This window comes from Montipora capricornis, chromosome 9 (assembly GCF_036669925.1).
Source record: "Montipora capricornis isolate CH-2021 chromosome 9, ASM3666992v2, whole genome shotgun sequence".
NCBI classification, from domain to species: Eukaryota; Metazoa; Cnidaria; class Anthozoa; order Scleractinia; family Acroporidae; genus Montipora; species Montipora capricornis.
Window position 1 is genome coordinate 37,556,573 of NC_090891.1, and position 21,138 is coordinate 37,577,710.

The 21,138-nt window shown below is 39.0% G+C and overlaps 2 protein-coding genes across 17 annotated transcripts in view; one reads left to right on the forward strand and one right to left on the reverse strand.

Moving 5' to 3' along the window:
- Positions 1 to 12,655, reverse strand: part of LOC138016053 (T-box transcription factor TBX20-like) — a 16,815-nt gene extending 4,160 nt beyond the window's left edge. Inside the window, exons 1-4 of one of the 4 annotated variants that reach the window (XM_068863217.1) lie at positions 12,160 to 12,360; positions 5,500 to 5,575; positions 894 to 1,134; positions 211 to 484 (exon numbers count right to left, since the gene is read on the reverse strand). In XM_068863217.1, the coding sequence (XP_068719318.1) occupies positions 211 to 484; positions 894 to 1,060 (441 nt within the window). In that variant the 5' untranslated portion in view covers positions 1,061 to 1,134; positions 5,500 to 5,575; positions 12,160 to 12,360. Of the gene's footprint in view, positions 1 to 210; positions 485 to 893; positions 1,135 to 1,319; positions 1,518 to 5,499; positions 5,576 to 12,159; positions 12,371 to 12,542 lie in introns of those variants that run through there. The other 3 variants (XM_068863215.1, XM_068863216.1, XM_068863214.1) reach the window with 3 other exon arrangements.
- LOC138016066 (uncharacterized) overlaps positions 1 to 20,891 on the forward strand; it is a 43,949-nt gene extending 23,058 nt beyond the window's left edge. For 4 of the 13 annotated variants that reach the window (XR_011125712.1, XR_011125722.1, XR_011125717.1 and 1 more), the window contains exon 3: positions 20,381 to 20,891. Coding sequence is in view for 4 of the 13 variants with exons in the window: in XM_068863243.1 (XP_068719344.1) it covers positions 20,381 to 20,460 (80 nt within the window). In the remaining 9 variants the exon portion in view is untranslated. Of the gene's footprint in view, positions 1 to 13,403; positions 13,542 to 15,574; positions 17,298 to 20,380 lie in introns of those variants that run through there. The other 9 variants (XR_011125711.1, XR_011125718.1, XR_011125715.1 and 6 more) reach the window with 3 other exon arrangements.
- Positions 20,892 to 21,138: the final 247 nt, after the last annotated feature.

Genomic DNA, 21,138 nt, shown 5'->3' on the forward strand with positions numbered 1-21,138 from the left:
CATCAGCGAAACTCGCTTTCCGTCTGATTATACCACAAAACGTTATCAAAGCAAATTTTTTTTTTCCTCCCCCGCGTTAAACTGAGAGACAAGCGGATAAAAAGGATTGACGACTGCCTCCCTGAAAATAAGATTTCCTTATAACAACTAGAACCGAGAAAGCTTAGAGAAAATAACTAACACTTATCCAGTGTGTTTGTCTAGACTTACGTGGCCATTCCGGTCCCCGTCGTTGTTGGTCAGTTTGACTTTCTCAAATGATATAATCTGTTTTAGCAGCTGTTCCCCAGTGAAAGGTGAATCTGGATGCATGTACAACCTAACAGGGGCTGGTGGGTCTGCTTTCCCCGCAACAAGCCAAGTAGAGCGATGGTAGGCGTATCTGTAGCGTTTTTCGTCAACAGGTACAATATCCATCAAAACCATGTAATTTGCCTTGGGGTCCACACCGTTCACCGATATTCTCAGCGTGGGAAACATACGTCTGGAAATAAGTCAAATTAAGAATGAGTGTTAGAGAAAACAAGGCTTAGAAAAACAATTCACTTGTGTCAATTTTTGTCTTTGCTTGGTCCATTATAGGCTACGTAGCTCTTTTATCATCGCTTATCAAGTGTCAAATCAAAATTATATTTCATTTTCTGTAGTTACGGTTTTCGTGAATGATCCGGTTCATGCGAACAGTGTTTCTGTTTATGAAAAAGGAAAAAAGGTGTTTACAAAACACCTCCTTATCTTTTTAACAACTAGCACTTCCGGCAGCGATTTATTAGCGGTTAGCGCTGGGATATACTGGTGGTAGGGCGCCGGGCAGGGCGATAAAAGCGGACGCTTTCTCCAGGTTATCAACTTAACATGTCACTGGATGCTTGAATATCAGTTATGATTCACACCTTCCAGCCTTAGTTATAATCATTTCAGTTCCCAAATCACTGAATCGTTCCCACAACTCCTTCCCTTCAAGTTCCACTGTGATATTTCTAAGGTCGTCCTTTGAAGAATCGTCAAACACCTCGGCGTCCTCGTCATCCGTGGGAATTTCGCTCGAGGACGACTTCATCCTCTTTGCCGGTGGTGGTTCCGTAAATTCGTTATCCGAGAACCCCTCCTTGTCTTTTGAAGATTCTCTTAGATCTAAACATAAACAACAATTCAACGTTTACATCATAAACAAAGCGTTGTCTTATTTTCATAGCGGAATGTTTTGTATCCAAACCGCGCCGTCCTCATGCATGTTTACGCCACTTTGTTATTCTCAAAACGGATGACTGAATTGATAAGTGTATGAAATTCGCTGCCCTTCGATTTGGCTTTCATACCAAGCTCGCTTTTGCCGTCCCTGGAAGACATCAACGAGGCTATGGAGAAAGCATTTGCTTTTGAGGATAGTGAAGATGAACATTCCATTACAGGTTTTGTACGCTTTACAGAGAACGCTTCTGGTAGTTGTCGTGCCCGGCCGTTCACGCAAGCTGCTAAGTTCTTTGGCAAACAGGCAATAAACAGCAATTAATACCGTGATGACAGTCGTGGTATCTCTCAATGGTACAAAGAACTGGGTCGAGACCCTATCCCAGAATACCACGTCAAATGCCACTCATTTTAAAACCCAATACGTCACATACGGAACTTGTTTGAATTTCAGGAAGGCTATCGGTCAAAAGTATGCACACTTAATGTCAGCACGTTGTTCTCTTGAGAAAAGGGGCAAAAGAGAGTACATTGGCGAAATATTAGACCATATTATCGTGTTTGCGTAGCGGTTTATTTGTTTTTAATTTTGTTGAGAATTGTTCATCGTTGACTTCTCTCCACTTGAATCCGTCCACACATGTGGCGTTTCGTTTTTCTATTACAACTATGATATTCAGTTGCAGTGTCTCTTATGGGAATGTAAATATATGTCTTTAAAACCTTGCCAGTAACTGAATTTATTGGACAGAAAATCAACTGTTTGTGTTAAACAGAGGTGAGATGCGTGATGAGACCTCTTCGCACTCGATGAAAGGTGATTGTAGAAATCTAAAAGGAAACGATATGGTTTATTCTAAATCCTATGAATAACTTTCAACCACATCCTTTAAAGAGATCATCGCACAAAATATCTGTACTTTAGTCGTACATGTTAAACACTTTTGCAATTTGACAGTCAGTGCTGGGCGGAAAAGAATTCATCGGATCGGCTCTAACCTACACCGTTTATACGTTTGTTTATTTGTTGGAAATGATAGTATTCGGATATTGGTCGTACTTTCTTTTTTCAAGATAGTTGTTTTTATCAGCGCAATCCGAATTGGGTTTTCGCGTTTTTTTCCGTAGGCAGGCGCGTTAATACCGGCCGCATGTCTCTGGAAAAGAGATTTGTTTGCCTATCCTTTTTCTTTTTCAACGGTTTCGCTAAAAAACTATCAAGATATTTCTTGATTTACTATCTACCACAAATGACTGAAAGAAAATGAATGAATCTGGACAATAGCTTTTTTTCGCGAAACAAAATGACATTTTATCTATATCGGATGAGAGAGGAATGGCTGTTGACAAGGCAAGTTATTTTCCCACGCATTTAGATCTTTCGTATCACAGCTGAAGAAAAGCAACAAATACCGACGAACTCATTCAGCCTATTGAAAAGCTTTTCGCTAATCGAGACGTTCAGCACAAAGAAACAGTTCTTTTATTTCGTGATGAGAACAAAGATCTTCACCAGATAACATTAGCGACTCTTCACATCTGGATTTTGTAGAAGTACCGAAATTGCTCTGCTTCCTGAATTGACATGTTTATCCAAGACGATACCCTCTGCTCAGCCTACTCGTTGAGGAAAAAGCACTCGCGGAGGACGACATTTCCTGTATGTTTTATAGGATCTTCATAGCTCTATGACAAAAAAACTAACTACTGATTTGCCAAGGCAGAAAGAGTCACACTTTCCTCTTGACCCGTGCTAAATCGATCTGGCATACATGAAATCAAATACCATTCACACCACGCACTTAATTAGCTTAATATACTGATAAGAATCTAGTTAAGTGTCGCATTAACATGAATAGGAACTCAATTATTTCATTATTTCAATAAAATATTCGATTTCGGTCTGGTTTGGCGCTCACGACATGCACGAGAAAGGGAGAAAAGCTTGGCTGCGAATGAAGTCTGTTTTCTTAAGAACTCGCCCGGAGACCGAGTCAACGAGAAAAACTTGATCTGTCAAGACCCTTTTCCAACCGGCCACTTAACAAACTTTACGGTATCAAGGATTTCGCGAGGTTGATGGGCTGCATGATGTGTTTTAAAAATGACTTTCTTCGCCTTAAGCATCCAGAGGGTGTAAACTATCGCCATATGCGTTCAAAGGGATAGACATCTCGATGTCTTTCAACGCTCAATTAAGCTGTTTATTTACAATCTGTCCTTGTTTTTACGGGACGTGAACCGCCTGGGAAGAACCGAAGGTGGCATAAGATGTATTACACTGCGAAATTCAACTCTAGTCGGTATCTTGCCAACCGTATCGCGTTTCTGTTCAGGCTATTTTGATTTTCGTGATTCAGTGGACGAAATAGGCATGGCATACCGGTTTGCTATTTACTAATCACTTCAGTATAGTCATGGGCTGTGCTTTAAGTGTGATCTTTTAAAACAAAAAAAATAATAGTGCAATTAAAAAAAAATTGAAGAAGACGATTAGAAGAAAAAAAGTGTTAATAGGAAAACATTGGCTTGCAGCAGTTACAGTTATTTCTCCAGACATGTCGGGGTTATTAACTTATACATTAGGAAGCCCAAGTAGTGATCTGCTATCAAAATAGGACTCTCAAGCTACGAGATCTAAAGACGGTCGATAAGAACATCTTTAACTCTATGAGCTGATTGTTTTTGCACCATGTTTAGTCTTGTTGAAGAAATGATAGTAGATAATTGCCTCTGATTTTGATGAATTATGCAATTTACGTTTGCCCTATTGCATCACCTTTATGACAAATTGCAGCGAGCTGAAACGTGTTGATGCTGCAAGTCTACGTATCTGCCTTATCGTTAGCTTCCACCCGAGTTCCGGATGAAGAAGATCGTAGATAATTTTGTCACCCACTTGTTAATCGTGACACTAGGTGTGAAAGCCGTAGAGCTTTCAATTGATAAAATCGTCCGGGCAGGCATCCGTAAGGAAAACTGAGTGACATAAAAACACGAGGATTCTACCCGGGAAATTATCGCTAGAAATGAAGATCTTGTGATTTGCTAGATCCATGAGCCCATTCGTCATTCCATCGAATACGCCAAACTCTTAAAAAGCTCAAAATTATCAATGGAATGACACCACTGACTTTAACGTTAGTAATTATTTGCTAAGACTCGGAGTTTAGAGAAAAAAATGTCAAGTTTAAATGTACATGAACCTCTCGGCAAGACAACAGCAAGTATTCTGTAAAGCACTTCGATAATTTTTAACGTAATAAAGTCTGTTAAAAACTCCAAATTCCCAAAAGCTAAATCATTCAATTTGTCAAGATTATTTTTTCGTTAAATTTGTTTTTACATATTTCAATGATTTACATAGTCTAAGCCAACATACAATGTGATATTTCGCCAAAGATGTATTATTTTGGTAGTTATCGTCTAGACCTGTCTTTCTTGCAAGGCCCTGATTTCATCATCAAGCCGAGTTACTACATGAATAACTCTTCCCGCCCAACCACCTGTACATCGAAAGAGAATTTGGTGCTGACAGTGAAATTATAGTGGTCAAACTGAGGCCCTGCCGCAAGTGGCAAGAACTACTTCCTCGTTTCATCGATTGTCAAAAAATAAGGAGTTTTCTGACGGATAATTGTTTCCGGAATTTTAGTAGGTTGGCTTTTCACTTTAGGCATTGGTGATTTCCATATTTGGAAACACAGAAACAGCTTAAAGGAGAGGATCTCATGGCTTTGAGATTTTTAGATCCATACATAAATTCACTATGAGTTTCTGACCCTTTCAATAAAGGCAAAAAATGTTGAAGTTACGTGCAAAAGTTCTTAGCTTTCAAAGCGAAGGGATTTTATTGAATATGTGCCAACTACTTAACAACCTTGCAAAACCAAACGAAAACGCGATTCCTCCTTAAGTACATTATCTGAGTGGGAAAGTCTATTTGTCAACGTTGTTTGGATTCGTGCTCTTTTGAAAGCGCGTGTATTTGCTGCAGCAGATATTTTGACCTAGTCGAGAAAGTCTCGCGTAAGGCTTGGTCTTCAATATCCGACTTTTCTTTCAAAATACCATGCGAGCCTAAAATATTCCTATTGACATTTCTTTAACCGCAATGCTGTGGGTGTATCCTCTCAAAAAGAATGTTTGTTTAGATATATTTTATGCTTGTTTGATTGGTGGATGAAAACTTTTCCACAAGTGTCGCTTTGACCACTTTCTCGAGTCAACAAACAACGAAGAAGAACCCGGACCACGTTCTGTGCATTTGAGAGCTGGATATGACCTTGCCAATGCGAAAGTTCTGACCTGCAGATCTTTGCCTGGGCAATATCAGATAGTAGGCAAGGTGCAAGAATATGGGGTATGCGTTTCACACAGCAACCTGCGAATGAAAAACGAGCATGTTAACACCTTATATTGAGTTTAGGAGAAGTTTATCTTGTCAGCTTTGGAAAAGATTATCATTAATCACGTGGAAGCGGGTTGCTTTGTAACTTAGCCACATTCAATGCTCACCAGTTTCTAGCCTGTCGCAGGAACGTGAATTGATAGGGACCTCATTCAGTTTGACAGCTTTTTAGTTGTCTTGTGCAGATATGGGCGTTTCCCGTAAAATGAGCCAAATTTTTGGCACTCAAAACAATTGAAAGGGCTTGGTACTTGTCTGTCTTCCGAACTTGTACAAAAATGGCGCTTTAGCCAGCTTTAAACCGGATCAAACGCCTTGAATTAGTTTAGAGGGATTTATTTTTTCTTCCGCCTTCCAATACCACACAACTCGCTCAAAACTTTAGATTGTATGATACTTCGGTAGACCGGGCGATCATTTTCCGAGACTATCCCTGATACCACAGTTCGCGTCTTCCGCTGCTAAACCACCGGAAGCGAAACGTTCTTAAATCGCTTTACATCAGCTCATTCAGCGCTTAAGTCTGTTTTGGGCCGTCTGGTTTCTTAATCTGTAAGGACATTTCCTCCACAGTCAAATTCATACCCAGAAATTTACGGTAAGATTTGTTCGTTTACGACCAAAATTCTGCACACCGCTCTTTCCTTTGGACCAACCCGAGAAACACCTCAATAACCCAAACTCGGGTGTTGTATATAATATACTCTGAATATTCTAGTGAAGCCAAAAATAGCATGATAATGTTACGGTAATAATATTGAATATAATCTGTTTTTCCAGTGATCATGTTGTTACCCAACGCATTGTGACCGATGAATCCCAAAAAAAAACACTCTTTTTAATCCACGGACCGATTTCTTGCCAGCAAGCCGATTATCAACTACATCGTGCCAACGCGAGACAATTAGCACAGCATTAGTGTAAAAAAAACGTATAGGTTTAGGGAAAAAACAGACATCACTGTGGAGCGAAGACACGGGAGTGATGCGTGACTCTGTTGGTGTGTCATCTCATTTAGGGATAATTAATATGATGCCCCTCCTGCTGTGTGGGCTCGTGATATACAGTTTGGCAATGGGTAGGGGACGTTTGGGGAGGATTTCGACTGTTAAATAAACGCAAATACACGATATCTTGGGATTGTGAAAATTAAACGAATTACCAATGTTACTTGAGAGTTTCTCTCCTGCTTTCTACGGTTATTTTGTGAAAAAAAGATCAATGCTCCCATAAACAAGTTGTTGTTGTTGCTGTACGTTCTTTTTCGGCTCTGTCTTCTTCTTCAATTCCAACTGTCCTTGCGTTTCCTTTCCCGCTGGACCAAGCCAAACTTGCCAAGAATTTCAACCGTTAAAACTATGCTGGCCAAAGGAGCCAAATTTTAAACATCAAACGCAAGGATAAGAATTTTGTTGAACAATGCACTGTACAGCTGTAGGTCGAATATGTGATGCTTGTTAGGACTGACACATTCCACATGATCCAACTCAACACCTTGCATGGTCTTCGAACACGGTGGCGGGATATTACAAACTTGAGGTGTCCAACAGTTATTGTTTGTATGAGCTAACTTTTGAATTTGGAAGGAATCGTGTCGTCCTCTTTGCTCTCCTATCACGGTCTATGGTCTTCCTCAGTTAACACTGAGGTCAAAGCGTTTTGTGAGTGTGAAATATAGGTTGTCTAAATTTCTATTTATTGTACCCGGTTCGTTTTGTTCCTTCTTCTATTTTACTTTTGTTGGCCCTTCTATTTCGGAACTGATTAATACCCTGGAATTTTATTCAGCGTTAAATAACTATGAGTCGTCAATAAAATGCTCTCTGTTTCACTTAACTCTGTTCCACCTAATAAATACCGCCTAGAATGCTAAGAGAAAAAATGACAAAGGCGAGTGGGGTACCTGAGATGATAAAACAGTGTTCTACGGTTATTATGCACTGTCAACACGATCAAAACGATTTGGAACTGAGTTGAAAAAGGTTGAAATCATATGAAATTAACTGGCTGAAAGTCCATACCAATTTATTTCGCAATTGTCTTAGGATGATATTTGTCCCGCTGGATCTTCGAATTCTCAAAGCATTCATTCAAGACTGAGATGCTTATCGCGGAGCAAACTCTTTAAAACTCTTGCAATTGAATGTCATATCTCAGAAAGGACGCCTTCGCACCAAAGATAAGAAATATTATACAAGTGTTGTAATTTTCAGAGGATTTTAATTATCAGCTATGAATGCAGGTTGATGAAAGGTATGATAAGGGATGGGAAGAGTCTGTAGTTTGCACATAACCTTCTTCAGAAGCTCGCCCGTAAGTGAAAGTCTTGCAGCATATGTTCGGTTACTAAATTGTCTTAAAAACACGAATCTAACGCTTTTTCTTTGAATTATTGATGAAAATTATCAAACGACAACTCATTGCCGTTTTGGCATGAATGTCAGGGAGAAATTAAGGGTAGACAACTGATACACTCCATCCGCTCTTTCCTTATCTCCAATCTCAGCCACGCACAGTTTTCATCGTGTTTATTAATTCGGTACTTACCTTACCCGTGGGGCTATCACCTGGTGAAAAGGTATTTCCACGGAGAACCATGCAATAACTCCCAGTTGAGAATGTAAAGAAAACAAAACACCTAATTTACGGCATATTCACAGACTTAGCATATAAACATTGTCGTAGTTTATCAAATGAGCTTTCCAGACTATGGTTTCAGTAGAAATTGCATCTTGTTTCAGTATAACAAATTCAGGAACACAGATATATATTTCTCCACATCTTTATGTGAAAAGAACTAGTCTATCTATTAAAAAGTTCCAAAAGTGTTTCCGGACTGAAGTTCTTGCCCTACTGTTAAGAAGCTAATGATCAAAATGGAGAAAGTTCGTTCTTGTCACAAGGTCAAAGCTATCTATGTTTACTTCCCAGAAGATTTGCAAACGTCTCAGTTTCTGTTTCCCGCTGCAAAGCTTTCCATAGTAGTACGATGTTATTTGTGAACCAGTTTGTATTTTCCGTACGTTTTTGGGTGTTTCCAGTTCTACAATCATTATTTTCCAACTGAGATTATTTGAGCCCCAGATTTCCTGCTCTCTCTCAAAATGGTGGGGCTTCGTTTACATTCAAGAATGGCTTTTAACAAGCTATTAGAGTATAAATTATAGCTCAGAACACTCACCAAAGATTACATTATTTATCTTGTGAATTATATGTCAGCTACTTGCTTGCATGAGGGTCGCTCAGACAACAACGGAAACAGTTTCCGACGGTGATGGGAATTGTCTTGATACCTTTAATGAATTTCTGCGTGTCGCGACAGAAAATATTCCACCACGGCACTGAGAACTGATCGGCTTAGTTGAAGAAAACGTCTCTCTCGGTCGTTTACTTCATTGGTGTTGCCACTATTTATTTACCAAGCATGAGGGAATGAAGCTATTGAATAAAAAAGCTGAATAGCGTACCACATCATCGGGATGGTAAATATTATCGATTTCCATTATGAAGGAACCACAGGCAGCAAGTGCAGGTCTTAAACCTCCTAGAGTACAATTTATAGTCTAGGATATTAACTGATATCACTGCTTTCAATAATTCATTATTTATTAAGTCGTTCCTTTTCTTTTTAATGGTTAAAGAAAGCAGTTGAGCCCTTTTATTCAGCTTTTTGGGTAAGATTTGTTCTTGTCACGGGTCTTGCACCGCGGCTACCGGGCAATACCTCGGGGCGTAATCTTTAGAGTGTATCAGGGCTAATAGATCTGTATCTTATAAGAAAGGCGAAAAGTTTTTACGGAAGAATACTTCAATGGCGAAGTTATCAAGTGCTATAGATCGTTTTTCCGCTTTTAACGAGATTGAAGGGTTTCAAAACAAACAAGCTTGTACTAATACATTGAAATCAGCATTTAACTCTGAAAGAACCAATTTGAAGTAAGAACTATTATTCACTCGTTTCATGACTTGACATGGGTTAAGATATCACAATCTCATGTGCCATAAAACACTACTCTAGGTACGGTACGCGCTTTTTAATGTTGCATAATATATGTAAAATTCCTTTAGCAATACTGGATGAGTGTGTGATCATTTTCGACAACAGTTGCAAAGCCTCAGTCCAATGCTATTATTGATCAATTAAATTGTACATTAGTCTGAACATGCAAGATTGCCCGCAGTATCAAAACATAGCTTGTACGGATGGATTAAAATTTGCATTTAAGTGTGAAATAACAATTAAGACGAAGAGTGAACGAGGGGACCGAGAGACTGTCACACCAATGCGATAGTCAGTGTAAAAAGATGGGAAGATGTGGAAGAATAATAAACAATCGTTTACACTGAGATAATGTTGTCTACGGACTCATTTGAGTCACGATTCAGGCCTTACTCCGATATAATAAAATAGACTTGCCAGTAAATGATTTATAGCGATAATTGAAACGTCTTTCTGCTGATGGTGTGAAGAAGTTTGTCTGTGCTGTTTATATTCTCTGAGATCAAGTTTCAATCGAGTCAGCATGACAAACTCTCCGATGCTCTTTTAAACTCGGAAAGTTTAGGAATAAAGCCTTTTCATTTAACTGTAGAAGTTAAACAGGCCAGCCAATACAATCAGCTTCTCCCACAAAAGCTTTCGACTTAACCCTTTAGCTACCCTTTGGCCAAGGGCAAAACAAGTTGGACTATATCCCTAAACAACGAAATGCTTGAACCTCCACATCCGTTCATCATTCAAAAACATTTCACTCGTGGAAACTGATCCTCTTAATAAATTTGCCATGAAATAAACCTTGAGGAGTTTTTTCATTGCCAACAGCTCTCGCTCTCATTACAAAGATCCAAGAGAATCAAGTTTCACGAAAACTTACACATTTACTCTTTTACCCCATGGGAATGAAGGGGATATAGACGGTTAAAATTAAAATTGCTTTGCTCGAGACCCAACTCAATGTAAAGCTTACAACAAGCCATTTACTGCTTCCTTTTCCCTTGAGCGACACGAGTCTGACCCCAGATCAACATCAATTTTCATTAAAAATGCTGGTTTTGATAGAAATTTGTGTTTTGCCTACACAACCGATAAAAATCATTTCAAGACATGAATTAGTTTGTAAAGACAGACAGAGGAACGTTTCTGGAAAAAGGTGTCTCAGTAGATGATATTGAGTGTGGACATGCATGTGCTGTTTTTAAAACTCTCTTAAAATTTTGCAATAATAATTTTGTGGCCATTCTGGTTATTTTCAACATTTTGGAGCTTTTCAAAAGGGCGACATAAGTTGTACATTTCAAAAAGAAAAAAGACGCGAACGCTGAGATCGATGCATTCACCCATTAGTTCTTCGCTGGCCCCATTTTGAATGGTTGAACAAAACAATACTCTGTTATCTAGTTGACCCTACGGGCGGGTTTTCAAGCTATTTTGCCTGGGCCTTAATTAAACATGTATTTTAGCAGAGCCTCGTCCAGTTTGATCGGCGAAATAATACCAATAAGCCTTGGACGGTTTAAAGGGACGACCAACTTAAGCTACTTCGATTTCACATATGGCTACACTGGAGATTCATCGAGCATCAGAGCTCTGCTGATCTCAGAACATTCTTTCAGCTCGAAATGAACTATCATTGACACATTGATACAATAATCTTTTATCGCATAATTTACAGTATTTTATTTTGTCGAGCAGAGCAATGAAGACCTTGGGAGCATGTCACGCGGTTGATCTGGGAGAGAACAGTTAATTCTGGATGACCAACCTAGGCTAGCGCTATAGTGTGAACGAAAACTAACTGGACGTAGAATCCCAAGATGGCTTTCTTCGGAGAAAAATAGACCAGTTCGGATCATTTGCAGACGGGGCGTCAGCTTATTTTTATTCAAATGTGAAAAGCATAATCACAGTTTTTTCAACTTTCGAACTTCAGAGGACAACAAAAAAATCACTCTTGACCGAAGTATCCTGCGCCTTGTGAGCTCCTGCTGAATAAAGCATGGCCATTTATTTTGAAAGTTGTTTCTACGGGTACAACTGACCAATCAGAATGCATGAAAGGCGAGGCTGGGTGATCAGCTTTTTCAGTGTCCTACCATATCGTCCAAACTCATTTTCAACTTCATGATTGAAAGAGGTTCATAGCTCTTTAGCTCAGACCGGTGACAAACCAGAAATTACACCTGTCCCTCCGGGGCCTTCAAGCTTCTCCCTTCCATCTCGTCTCCCGTAAGCCACAAAAATTACTTTTTGCCCAAGGTCAACCTTGTGTTACTATTTTGTGCGTACCAAAGTTATCACGATGGCATTCATTCATTAACACATCTAGAACTTACTAATCTGATAACAACTGTGTAAATTTAATGGGCAACAATCTTATTAACAAATAAAATTAAACCGTAACACTGCATTCTTGATGAAAAAGTGCATGATTTAATAAGATTTATGACCGAATACGTTTTTTTTTTACCTTTTTCTAAACCTGTTAACCTTACTTTCAAGAATTATGTCTGTTTGGCAATATGCTTCAAAATTATACGAAATTATGACTTGGACTAACCATTACTGGTTGGCATTCATCACTTGTATGAACCGTTCCGTCACAGGCTTGCAATTGAATCCAGCTTGATTCTCCCACAACAAGTTTTTCCTTTTACTGAGTGATGATTTATGTTCTTCGAAATTTATAACAAGATCGGAAAATTCAGAGATACTCGGAAGCAGAGAAATGTTCTTTGCTCTTGGCAAAGACATCTCGATACAATGGTTAAATCCATTACATCGCTCGTAAATGTAACCATGATCCATAAATATTCACTTATCCGGATGAATCCAAAATTATCTACTTGTGGTTGGTGTTATAATCTACGCTTATATTCTGGCAATACAACTACCACAGTAAAGTGGGTTTTTAGAAAGTATTTCCTCGTAAGTTATTGTCACCTTTCAACGTCTGTTCCATTCCTGGCGCATCGTACCACATCATCGAGCACTGAACTTTTGAGGAGGTACTATTTGCTGAGCACAGCTCTGCTTCAGCGCTCAGTACACTATATAAATGATATCTTTACAAACACTTTCTCTGTCAATCAAACGGGATTTATATGAGGGGAGTCATTGAAGAATCCGAATTCGTTTTATACAATCGGTGCTGAAATGTATTATGGTAAGAACAGACAAAGCAAATCAACTATTAAGACGATTATTTGCTTTGCTTTAGGAAGATTTCTGTAATTGGTTTTGGGGATTTTAATTATACAATACGCATATCTGTGATAGATTTAGTTGCATTCGTGGCTTTCAGCATGTAATTTTGGGACGAAAAGCTCTATCAATTAAGGAGGTGAATTTATTATAAACAACAATTGAAACGAGGAATGTGTACATCCTACGTCAACCGTTCAGTTTTGTTAAAGGTAGAATTTGTATTTATTCACAACAAAATAAACCTGGAAAATTTGCAAAAAGAACAAAAACTGGTGGCGAAGTCAGTCGTTAAAAACTGGAGGAATTCAAACATCAGCTTTAACAGCAGACACCTTAAGCTTCTGGCATTAGTCCCGTTCAATTAGTTCTTAACTTAAGTAAAATAAATTTGCTAAGGACAGGAAATGCTGGATTTTCTTTCGATCCGACCCGTTTTTTTTTTCTGAGTTGGAGCAAAGTTGACAAGATCCAAAAAACCAAAATTTGATTTGATTTGAGTTAACTTGTTAATTTCAATTTACAGTGTCGCCGATTAGTGCTCTCCGGCGCTGGAAGATTAAACACTAAATAAAGTTCCTTTCTTTTCTTTTTACCTAGGAAGGGGAAGTTCTGCGTTGCCGCTCTGTATGTTTAAATTTAAAGCAACCGAAATTTACATATATAGTAGACATTTCTAAAAGAACTGAAACTGAACTCCTCTACTGGGTCGCTTTCGAAAGAACTACAAAATTTCCCTTACAAAACAAATCAAGCCTTTATTGTTCACTAAGTTGTTTTGTTATCTTTTTCTTTACATTTGCTATCTTCGTGTTAGGGCTTCCTAGCGGCCAGATAAGATAATGTAATCCAGTCTTGTACATGGCTAAGTTATAAAAGTTTCCTAATAAACGATATCCAAGTAGCCAAGTATATATTTATCTCTGCGTAATACCTTTTGTACTATTAATTATCGCTATACAATGTAACTACATTTTAGTTTCACTTAAGCTGTGGTACCGTAATATGTCAGTGGCTAACGAATGCGTTAATTTCTTTTGTCACTGTGCTTTTATTGACAAATTGTCCTACGTTTTTTACGGTGTTTTCGCATCGCATAGCTTCTTTCTCTTTTCTTCTTTTCCTTCCGTCTTCTTCTTTCTCAGCTTTTGTTTCTTAATTAAACTGATTTTATAGTGTCGTGTGATAGTCTTCTCCTGATTATCAGTCATGACCATATAGTATCAAGTACATACGTTTTCAAACGACGGTCTTCATACATCATTCATATGGAGAATCACTTGACGACCACTCTTCTAAGAGCAAAAATTACGACAACAACAAAAATCGAATCTCGAAAGGTTTGAGAAGCTTAAATCCCTTAATTAATTTGTCTTGATAACTTTATAAGGAAAAGGATAAACCTAATTTGCTTTTATTTCCAGGCAAATTAGGTTTATCTTCGTCATTATGCTGTTTAGTAGTACTTTCTTGGCTTCGACAAACAGAATTTCGCCTTGCACCTTTGATAAGGGTGGACAAAACAAACCATAATATTGAATTTTTTTCACTGGGAAATAGTCGGTATCCTACTAATAAACTTATTATTCCTGAACCGTTTATATTTTGATCTGGTAGCACTCTCCCCCAACATTATGTCTGTTGCTGTACTTTCACCCGTGTGTAATGATTAGCATCGCAGGTCCATGGAGGACAATCCATCATTTGAACACTTTTTGCCAATTAATATCAATATCGCGATGAAAACACAGTCACAAACTCCAACTCAATATCATTGGTTACATTGCTGAATCTACCAGCTTCTTTAAAACATTGAAATGGAGGAATGAAGAGGGATCATGTTATTGAGAATTGAGCCCAATGGAATTGGTTAAAGTAAATGTTTTGTATCACATCAAGAGCCAGAGGTATTTTTGTCGATTTATACTGGAACTTTCCTAATCAGGATGGTTCTGGACCTCGCTTAACAGTAACCTATGGCCGGGTTTCAACAAGTTTTCTTGTTTGCTTGCTTTTCTCTTTCTCAGTCTCTTTCAAGTGGAAATCAGTTAAGGTAAGACAAATCAAGGCAAAAGCTAGCTGAAGGTGAATAAGCCAAGCTCAAGTCACGCCACTTAGACAGGATTAGCTTCTTAATAAGAACTGAGCCAATATGGACAACTAATACGGTTGTCTGCGACAGATCGGTATGATATCAGTCAAGAAACTCATGTTCAGGATTTCATACGCCAATTATTCGATTTTCCATGCCATCATGAGACTCCAGATCCTATGAAGTGCTCTTAAGGTCCCTCCGGTGTCGATTCTACTCGCTTCTGGAGAATTTTTTCAAGACTACGTAGCATATTCTTTGCTCATAGCAGGAATCATAGTCAGTACTATGTCCTACTTCAATATTCTACAGACCCTCACACTCGAAAACATTTACAAATTTAAATTAGCCCTTTTTTTATACATAAAATTAAAAGTGATCCCAAAAACATCCCAGCAATATTTTCTGGAACTCTTACACTAGCCTCTGAGATTCATAGCTGTAATACTAGATTTGCAACCAATTTTAATATCTATAGACCAAGCTAAGTATAAGTAATTATTATGGTGCTACTACTTTTTCTCTTGCAGCATCAAAAATCTGGGAAACTATTGCAATGTAGTTTAATGTAGAAATATGTAGAAATAAAAAACTGAAACTGAACTGAAAACTTATCCAACTGCCAGTGGTCCTTTCCTCGAAGCTATAACGAGTCACATACCTATCATGTTTTTTTCAGATGTAGGCTCAATCATGGCATTTCCTCTTAACGAACAGAAATTATAAACAACAGAAGCAGATTTAAATCATCCTTTTTCATCCGACCTTCCCAGGACGCGAGCAAGGAGAGGAGTTTGCTGATCAGGAAATACCGGACGAGTATATTTCAGTTGTTTGTCAAGGAAACAGAAGTATAAACAATCTTGTCATTTATGTACCTTTCATATTATTTGCAATTTTGGCCGCTCTGAGGTAATGTTGAATGGAAAAGTAACATTCCTGAGACCTGAGAAATGGAGCTAATAAATCATGAGGCTCAACCTTTGCCTCATAGCTCCTATCAACAAGATATGTTGTCGTAAGTCCCTATATGAAGATCTTCGGATCGGAGACACTTAAGAAATGAAACGGAATCCAACTCAACTCCGAGTATCTAATCCTAGGCTGATTTTTGAGGAAAACCGGAGTACCTGGAGGAAACCCCCTTGGAGCAGAGAAGAGCACCAACAAACTCAACCCAGTGAATGTGCCGACAAATCCCCAGGGTGGGAGTCGAACCCGGGCCACATTGGAAGGAGGCCAGCGTTGTCATCACTGCGCCATCATGATTCCTGATCCCTGACTTTACTTTTTGAAGTTTGCCTGTAAAACCTGACTTCAGTTATTGTCTAAGAGTAGTTCACGTCATCATGTTTACCAGGCTCGGATAGTTATGTCAGTCAAAGTGACCACTGCGCACTTTTTGGAAAGATTCTCGACTGCAACAAGTATGGTACAACTGATATGCTGTTTAGAGGTGCATAAATAGGGCCTACCACTACCTTAGGGAATCTTGCGACTTTAATCTCATTTATACATTCATCCATTCGTTCATTCATTTATTTCCTCTTTATTTGTAACTAAGGAGCTGTGCTTTACCTTGAGGTGTAGTTCATTCCCTTTGCTAGGTTTTCCTACTTGACTTCGGGCATAATTCAATTTTAATTTTGTATCGAAGATGCGCAGGAGAACGTCCACAAGCATACTACTTTTTAAAACGGAAAAAAATGGTTTTAACCTAAAAATCTATCCAAGACGTTTTGAAAGTGACTTGACAAATTAAATCTACGCAATTTTTTAATGTTTTTCTATGCAAAATCAGTGGCATCTCACAACGACCTTTGTGTTCTTTGTGAGCAACACGTTCGCATTTATTTACCTGCTTGAACCTATAGGCTCGCAGGCCAACATTTTCTCGCATTGACACCGGGATTGCTTCGAAAAGATTTCTACGAACCTGTAAACCCGTCAATAGAATGGAAATAGCCATTGTCACGTTGGTCTTGAGAACTAATGGGCAGCTTAAGCTCGAGATGCTTTTGAGCCACGGACATTGTAACATGCCTCGTCATGCAGTGCCACATTTATATTGTCAAGGAGTCTATTTAAGACAAGACCGGGAGAGGGATTTCCTTCCGTGATTCAAAACGTCTCGGCGTTCGCAAGTTTCCTAATATTAGGTAGTATTTTTGAAGCCGTCGATCTCTTGTACACAGTTCATTGATTTTAACCTTTTTGCTTTAAAGGTATGTTCTTCAGTATCGACCCATTATCATTCACTAAATATTACACTTTGTAACTTACAGTGAGAATCTCGAATAACTATTTTGTATTTTGTCAGTTGTCAGTTGTATTGAGTTGTTATTGTATCAAATTGTGTTCTATTTCATAGAATGCCTGGAGAGTTATTTTATAAGCCAGTATCAAAAATACCATAATACTCTTTGTTTGTCTTTCCAAAATTTTCCATAAGCATTGTTTCCAGTTTCTCTAGGGACCATTGTAAGTCTCAAGAGAAAATATAAACAATGCTTATGCAAAATTTTCGTGGGACAAACAAAAAGTATTATGGTATTTTGATACTGACTTTGTGCATGACAAGAACTCAAGACCTGTATTTGCTAATCTAATTCTGTCTATTGACTCATTGGGAACTTCGCAGATAGATCGGCGGTCTCCCATCGGTTACATAATGACTGCTAGCACAATATGCTACAAATCCGGCGGCTAGGCACATGACAATGAAAGGGCATAACTGAGTCAGGCTACATCCGGATCCTCATTCGAAATACACTTGGCTGCTATTTACCTAACCCATTGTTTTCTTAAGCTCTTCTGATTTAGGATTAAGAGTACAAAATACGTTGAAGCCTTTCCGCCTTTCAAAACATTGGGCACAAGTCGCGGTCAGCATGGCATCTTTCTAAAATAAAATCTCTCAAAAACATGGCACTTGACAGTCCAGGGGCACCCAACGAGAATATAGTTCAAAAACACTTAAACATAGCATTGTTAAACGTATTTTGGTGTTTAAACGGTAGATGTAGGCATATTTTTACCCCCTAAATTGTCTTTATCTGTTCGGATTTCCTAGCTGAAAGTCTAGTGATCCAAAACTTATAGGGATCAAAACATACCTTTTCGAAAATTTCAGCCAGAAAAAGGGCTCCCGAAAGTTCTTGGTGACCTGTTTAGGGTAAAAATCCGTTAAAAATGGGCAATTATTTCATTTTTTAGATGTTCGAAAATCCTGGGACACGCAGGCAAGCAAGAAATTTTGGAACAAATGTTCCGAAAATTCTAGATCTCAAATCCTCTTCCGAACAGATATTTTCGGAAAATTGACGTTGGGTGTCCCTGACGGTCTCGCGTAGATTCCACAAACCGAATTCCGCTACAATATGAACCGGAGTACAGTTAAAAAAAATTTACCGGTTGTAGCAGATATCAAAATGCACTGCAATATGTATATTTGTGGCCAGCCTAATTAGAGGCGATCTGTGGGGCCAACTCATCAAAAATCGGGCTTTAAAGACCCACTGGCCTTGCATTGCTTTACTTTTTTGTCGTAAGTAAGATCTAGATTCATGGGAAAAGTGGCCTCAATTGTTTTCATCTGCTTCAACAAAGGTCCTCAGTATTCTTGAATATAATTCTATAAATGCTTAAACTACTAATCTAGCAAGTCTTCTCGAATAAAGAATAAACCGGCGAAGACCTCCTCTCATAAAGTTTTTGTTCATGAGCCCTGTCTGTCGCCGGGGAGGTGTCAAGAACCCACTTTGACTGGTTTCGAAGAGTAAGCCTTACTTCATTGTGTTTTTGTGTGGGAAACTGGCCAAAGCCATCAGCAATAGCTGTTGTATTAGTTGCCCGGCCTACTATATCTGGGCGAAGTTAGTAAACAACCACAAATCGACGGTTTCAAACTTAAAGCGATTTGTCTCCTTGGGCCCGTTTCTCAAACGTCCCGAAACTTTACGGGCATTTTTTGGGTCAAAATTCTCTCTGTATCTCAAGGACGGAGAGGATTTTAGTCTTCAAACTTCACAGTCAGTTTGCTTTTTGTTACCTTGAAAACATATCAAAAGATCGGCTTTTCCAAACAAGCGGCTGGCAGGTTCTCAAATGGCTTTTCGGGCCCGAAAATTTTTCGGGACTTTCGAGAAACGAGCCCCTGGCCCGGGTTTCTCGAAGCATGGTTAGCGCTAACCATCATCATGTGAATACCATGAAAACCTTTGGAAGCGTATAGATTTTCACACCTCTAAACAACTGAACTGTTAGCACTAACCAGGATTTGAACAACCGGCCCCTGGCTGACAGCAATCAAGTGGAAAAGGACATACTTTAGAATGCTGCGCTATGATTTTGAGTCAACTAATTGCAACGTGCTTGAAGTTTAAGAATAGTAAACTGCAAAAAGGAAATGCAACATTAATTTTTGGTGAACCTCTCGTGACAGTGTCCTTCCATTATGCGTGTCGCTTAAGTGGGAAACAACACCTGTCAGATATTTAACAGCAGGGCTTAAACCCACAAGGAAGGCAAAGTTCACAACAAAGACACTACAGCATTTAAAACCTGCATTCTGGGTCACCGTTTACGTGACGACCGCGCAGATATTTTAACAGCGGGGTCTCAATACACAAGGAAGGCAAAGTCCAATACAAAGATACTACCGGCATTTTGGACCCCCGTCTACGTGACTTTTTGATCTGGAGAATCCGCCAAAAAACATATTATATATCTTCGCTTAATTTGCGACACAGGTTTAAGGTCTTGTAATCAGGAACTCTTGGAATTCAAACTTGTGAACGATCTCACGTGGGGCTAAAATAACTAGATTGAATTTAAAGGCAATTAGTTTAAAAGCGAAAAGCCTCAAAATTCCGCTCTGAGGAGAGAGAGATAGTTTTATTAAAAAGGTGTTTGGGTTGGTGTCCTATTGACTATCAAAACGGATCTTGTGTTTTTCCTAGTTTTCTGTTAGCTGGAGGCTAGCGCTATAAGAGATCAGAAGCCCTTCACGATAGTCAGTTCTGATTTCTACTTGATATGATAGAGGATCTATGAGATTTTATATACGAACTGCAGTTAAGTAAGTGATCTTTATTGGCAATTACTTAAAAAAAGACTGAAACATTCTAGGCGAGTGAACGGGACTCGTACCCATGATCACTTTCGCACTTAAAACATGTGAAAATTTCGTACACCTCAGTATTCCAAAATAACGGTCATCTTAGTATTCGTTTGTTTGCTTGCAAATTAGCCCCTTTTGCCACGTTCTTAAACTTAAAATTCATAACTTGGTTGATAAGTTAAAAAAAAGGAATTATGGCCATAACTGGTTTTTGCTACAAGGATAACAGCGAAAAAAGCACTACGTTGTTGCGACTTTTCTATGATACAAACTTGTTCAGAAATCAGAAGTCTACGTTAACAGCACACGCCAGGGCTACTACTTAGTAATCTGACTAGAATTTTCTTCCACTTTTTCTTCCAGCCTCGCTTCAGCCATTTGATGAGGACCAGTCTCGTGCTTCTCAAGTTGCCTCGTTCATACCTAAAATGAATTCTGGGTAGTTCTGCCATTCCATGACAAGGGGAGACCCCCGATTTTCATTTCATAGAGTCTTTTATAAGTGTCGGGCCACCCAGTCCTACCGGAAAAATACTGCATTGATTGAAATTTTTAGCTTTCCAAACTTGCCCAAATGTTATCGGTGAGGTCCTGAAATTCATCCATGGAAAGGCCAGAGAGACAACTTCCCTCGTGAACCACCATGTTTACAACAAAGCATTTAAGGCATCCCAGTCTGCATGAACCCATCTCTCACCTCTGTCTCGACAAGACCAGACGCTCACGGTTCTTGCGTTACGTTTATGCCCGTAGAATCAACTGAAATGTCAATTCCTTGTAAAAACCAGCATCTTTTTTTGGTATGCTAAACAGAAGGAGGATTGGGCACAAACTGGGTACCCAGCACCGAGGTTATCGCTGGAATAAAGCTAGCCCAAAGACGTTTGACTCTATTCTAGTTTAAAAAACAGTGATCATGGTTAGAGTGCTCGACTCCGGATCGAGTGGTCCGGGTTCGGGTCCTGGCCGGGGAAATTGTGTTGTGTTCTTGGGCAAGACACTTTACGCTCACGGTGCCTCTCTCCACCCATGTGTATAAATGGATACAGGCGAAATGCTGGGGGTAACCCCGTGATGGACCATAACGTACCATCCAGGGGGGAGTAGAAATACTCCTAGTC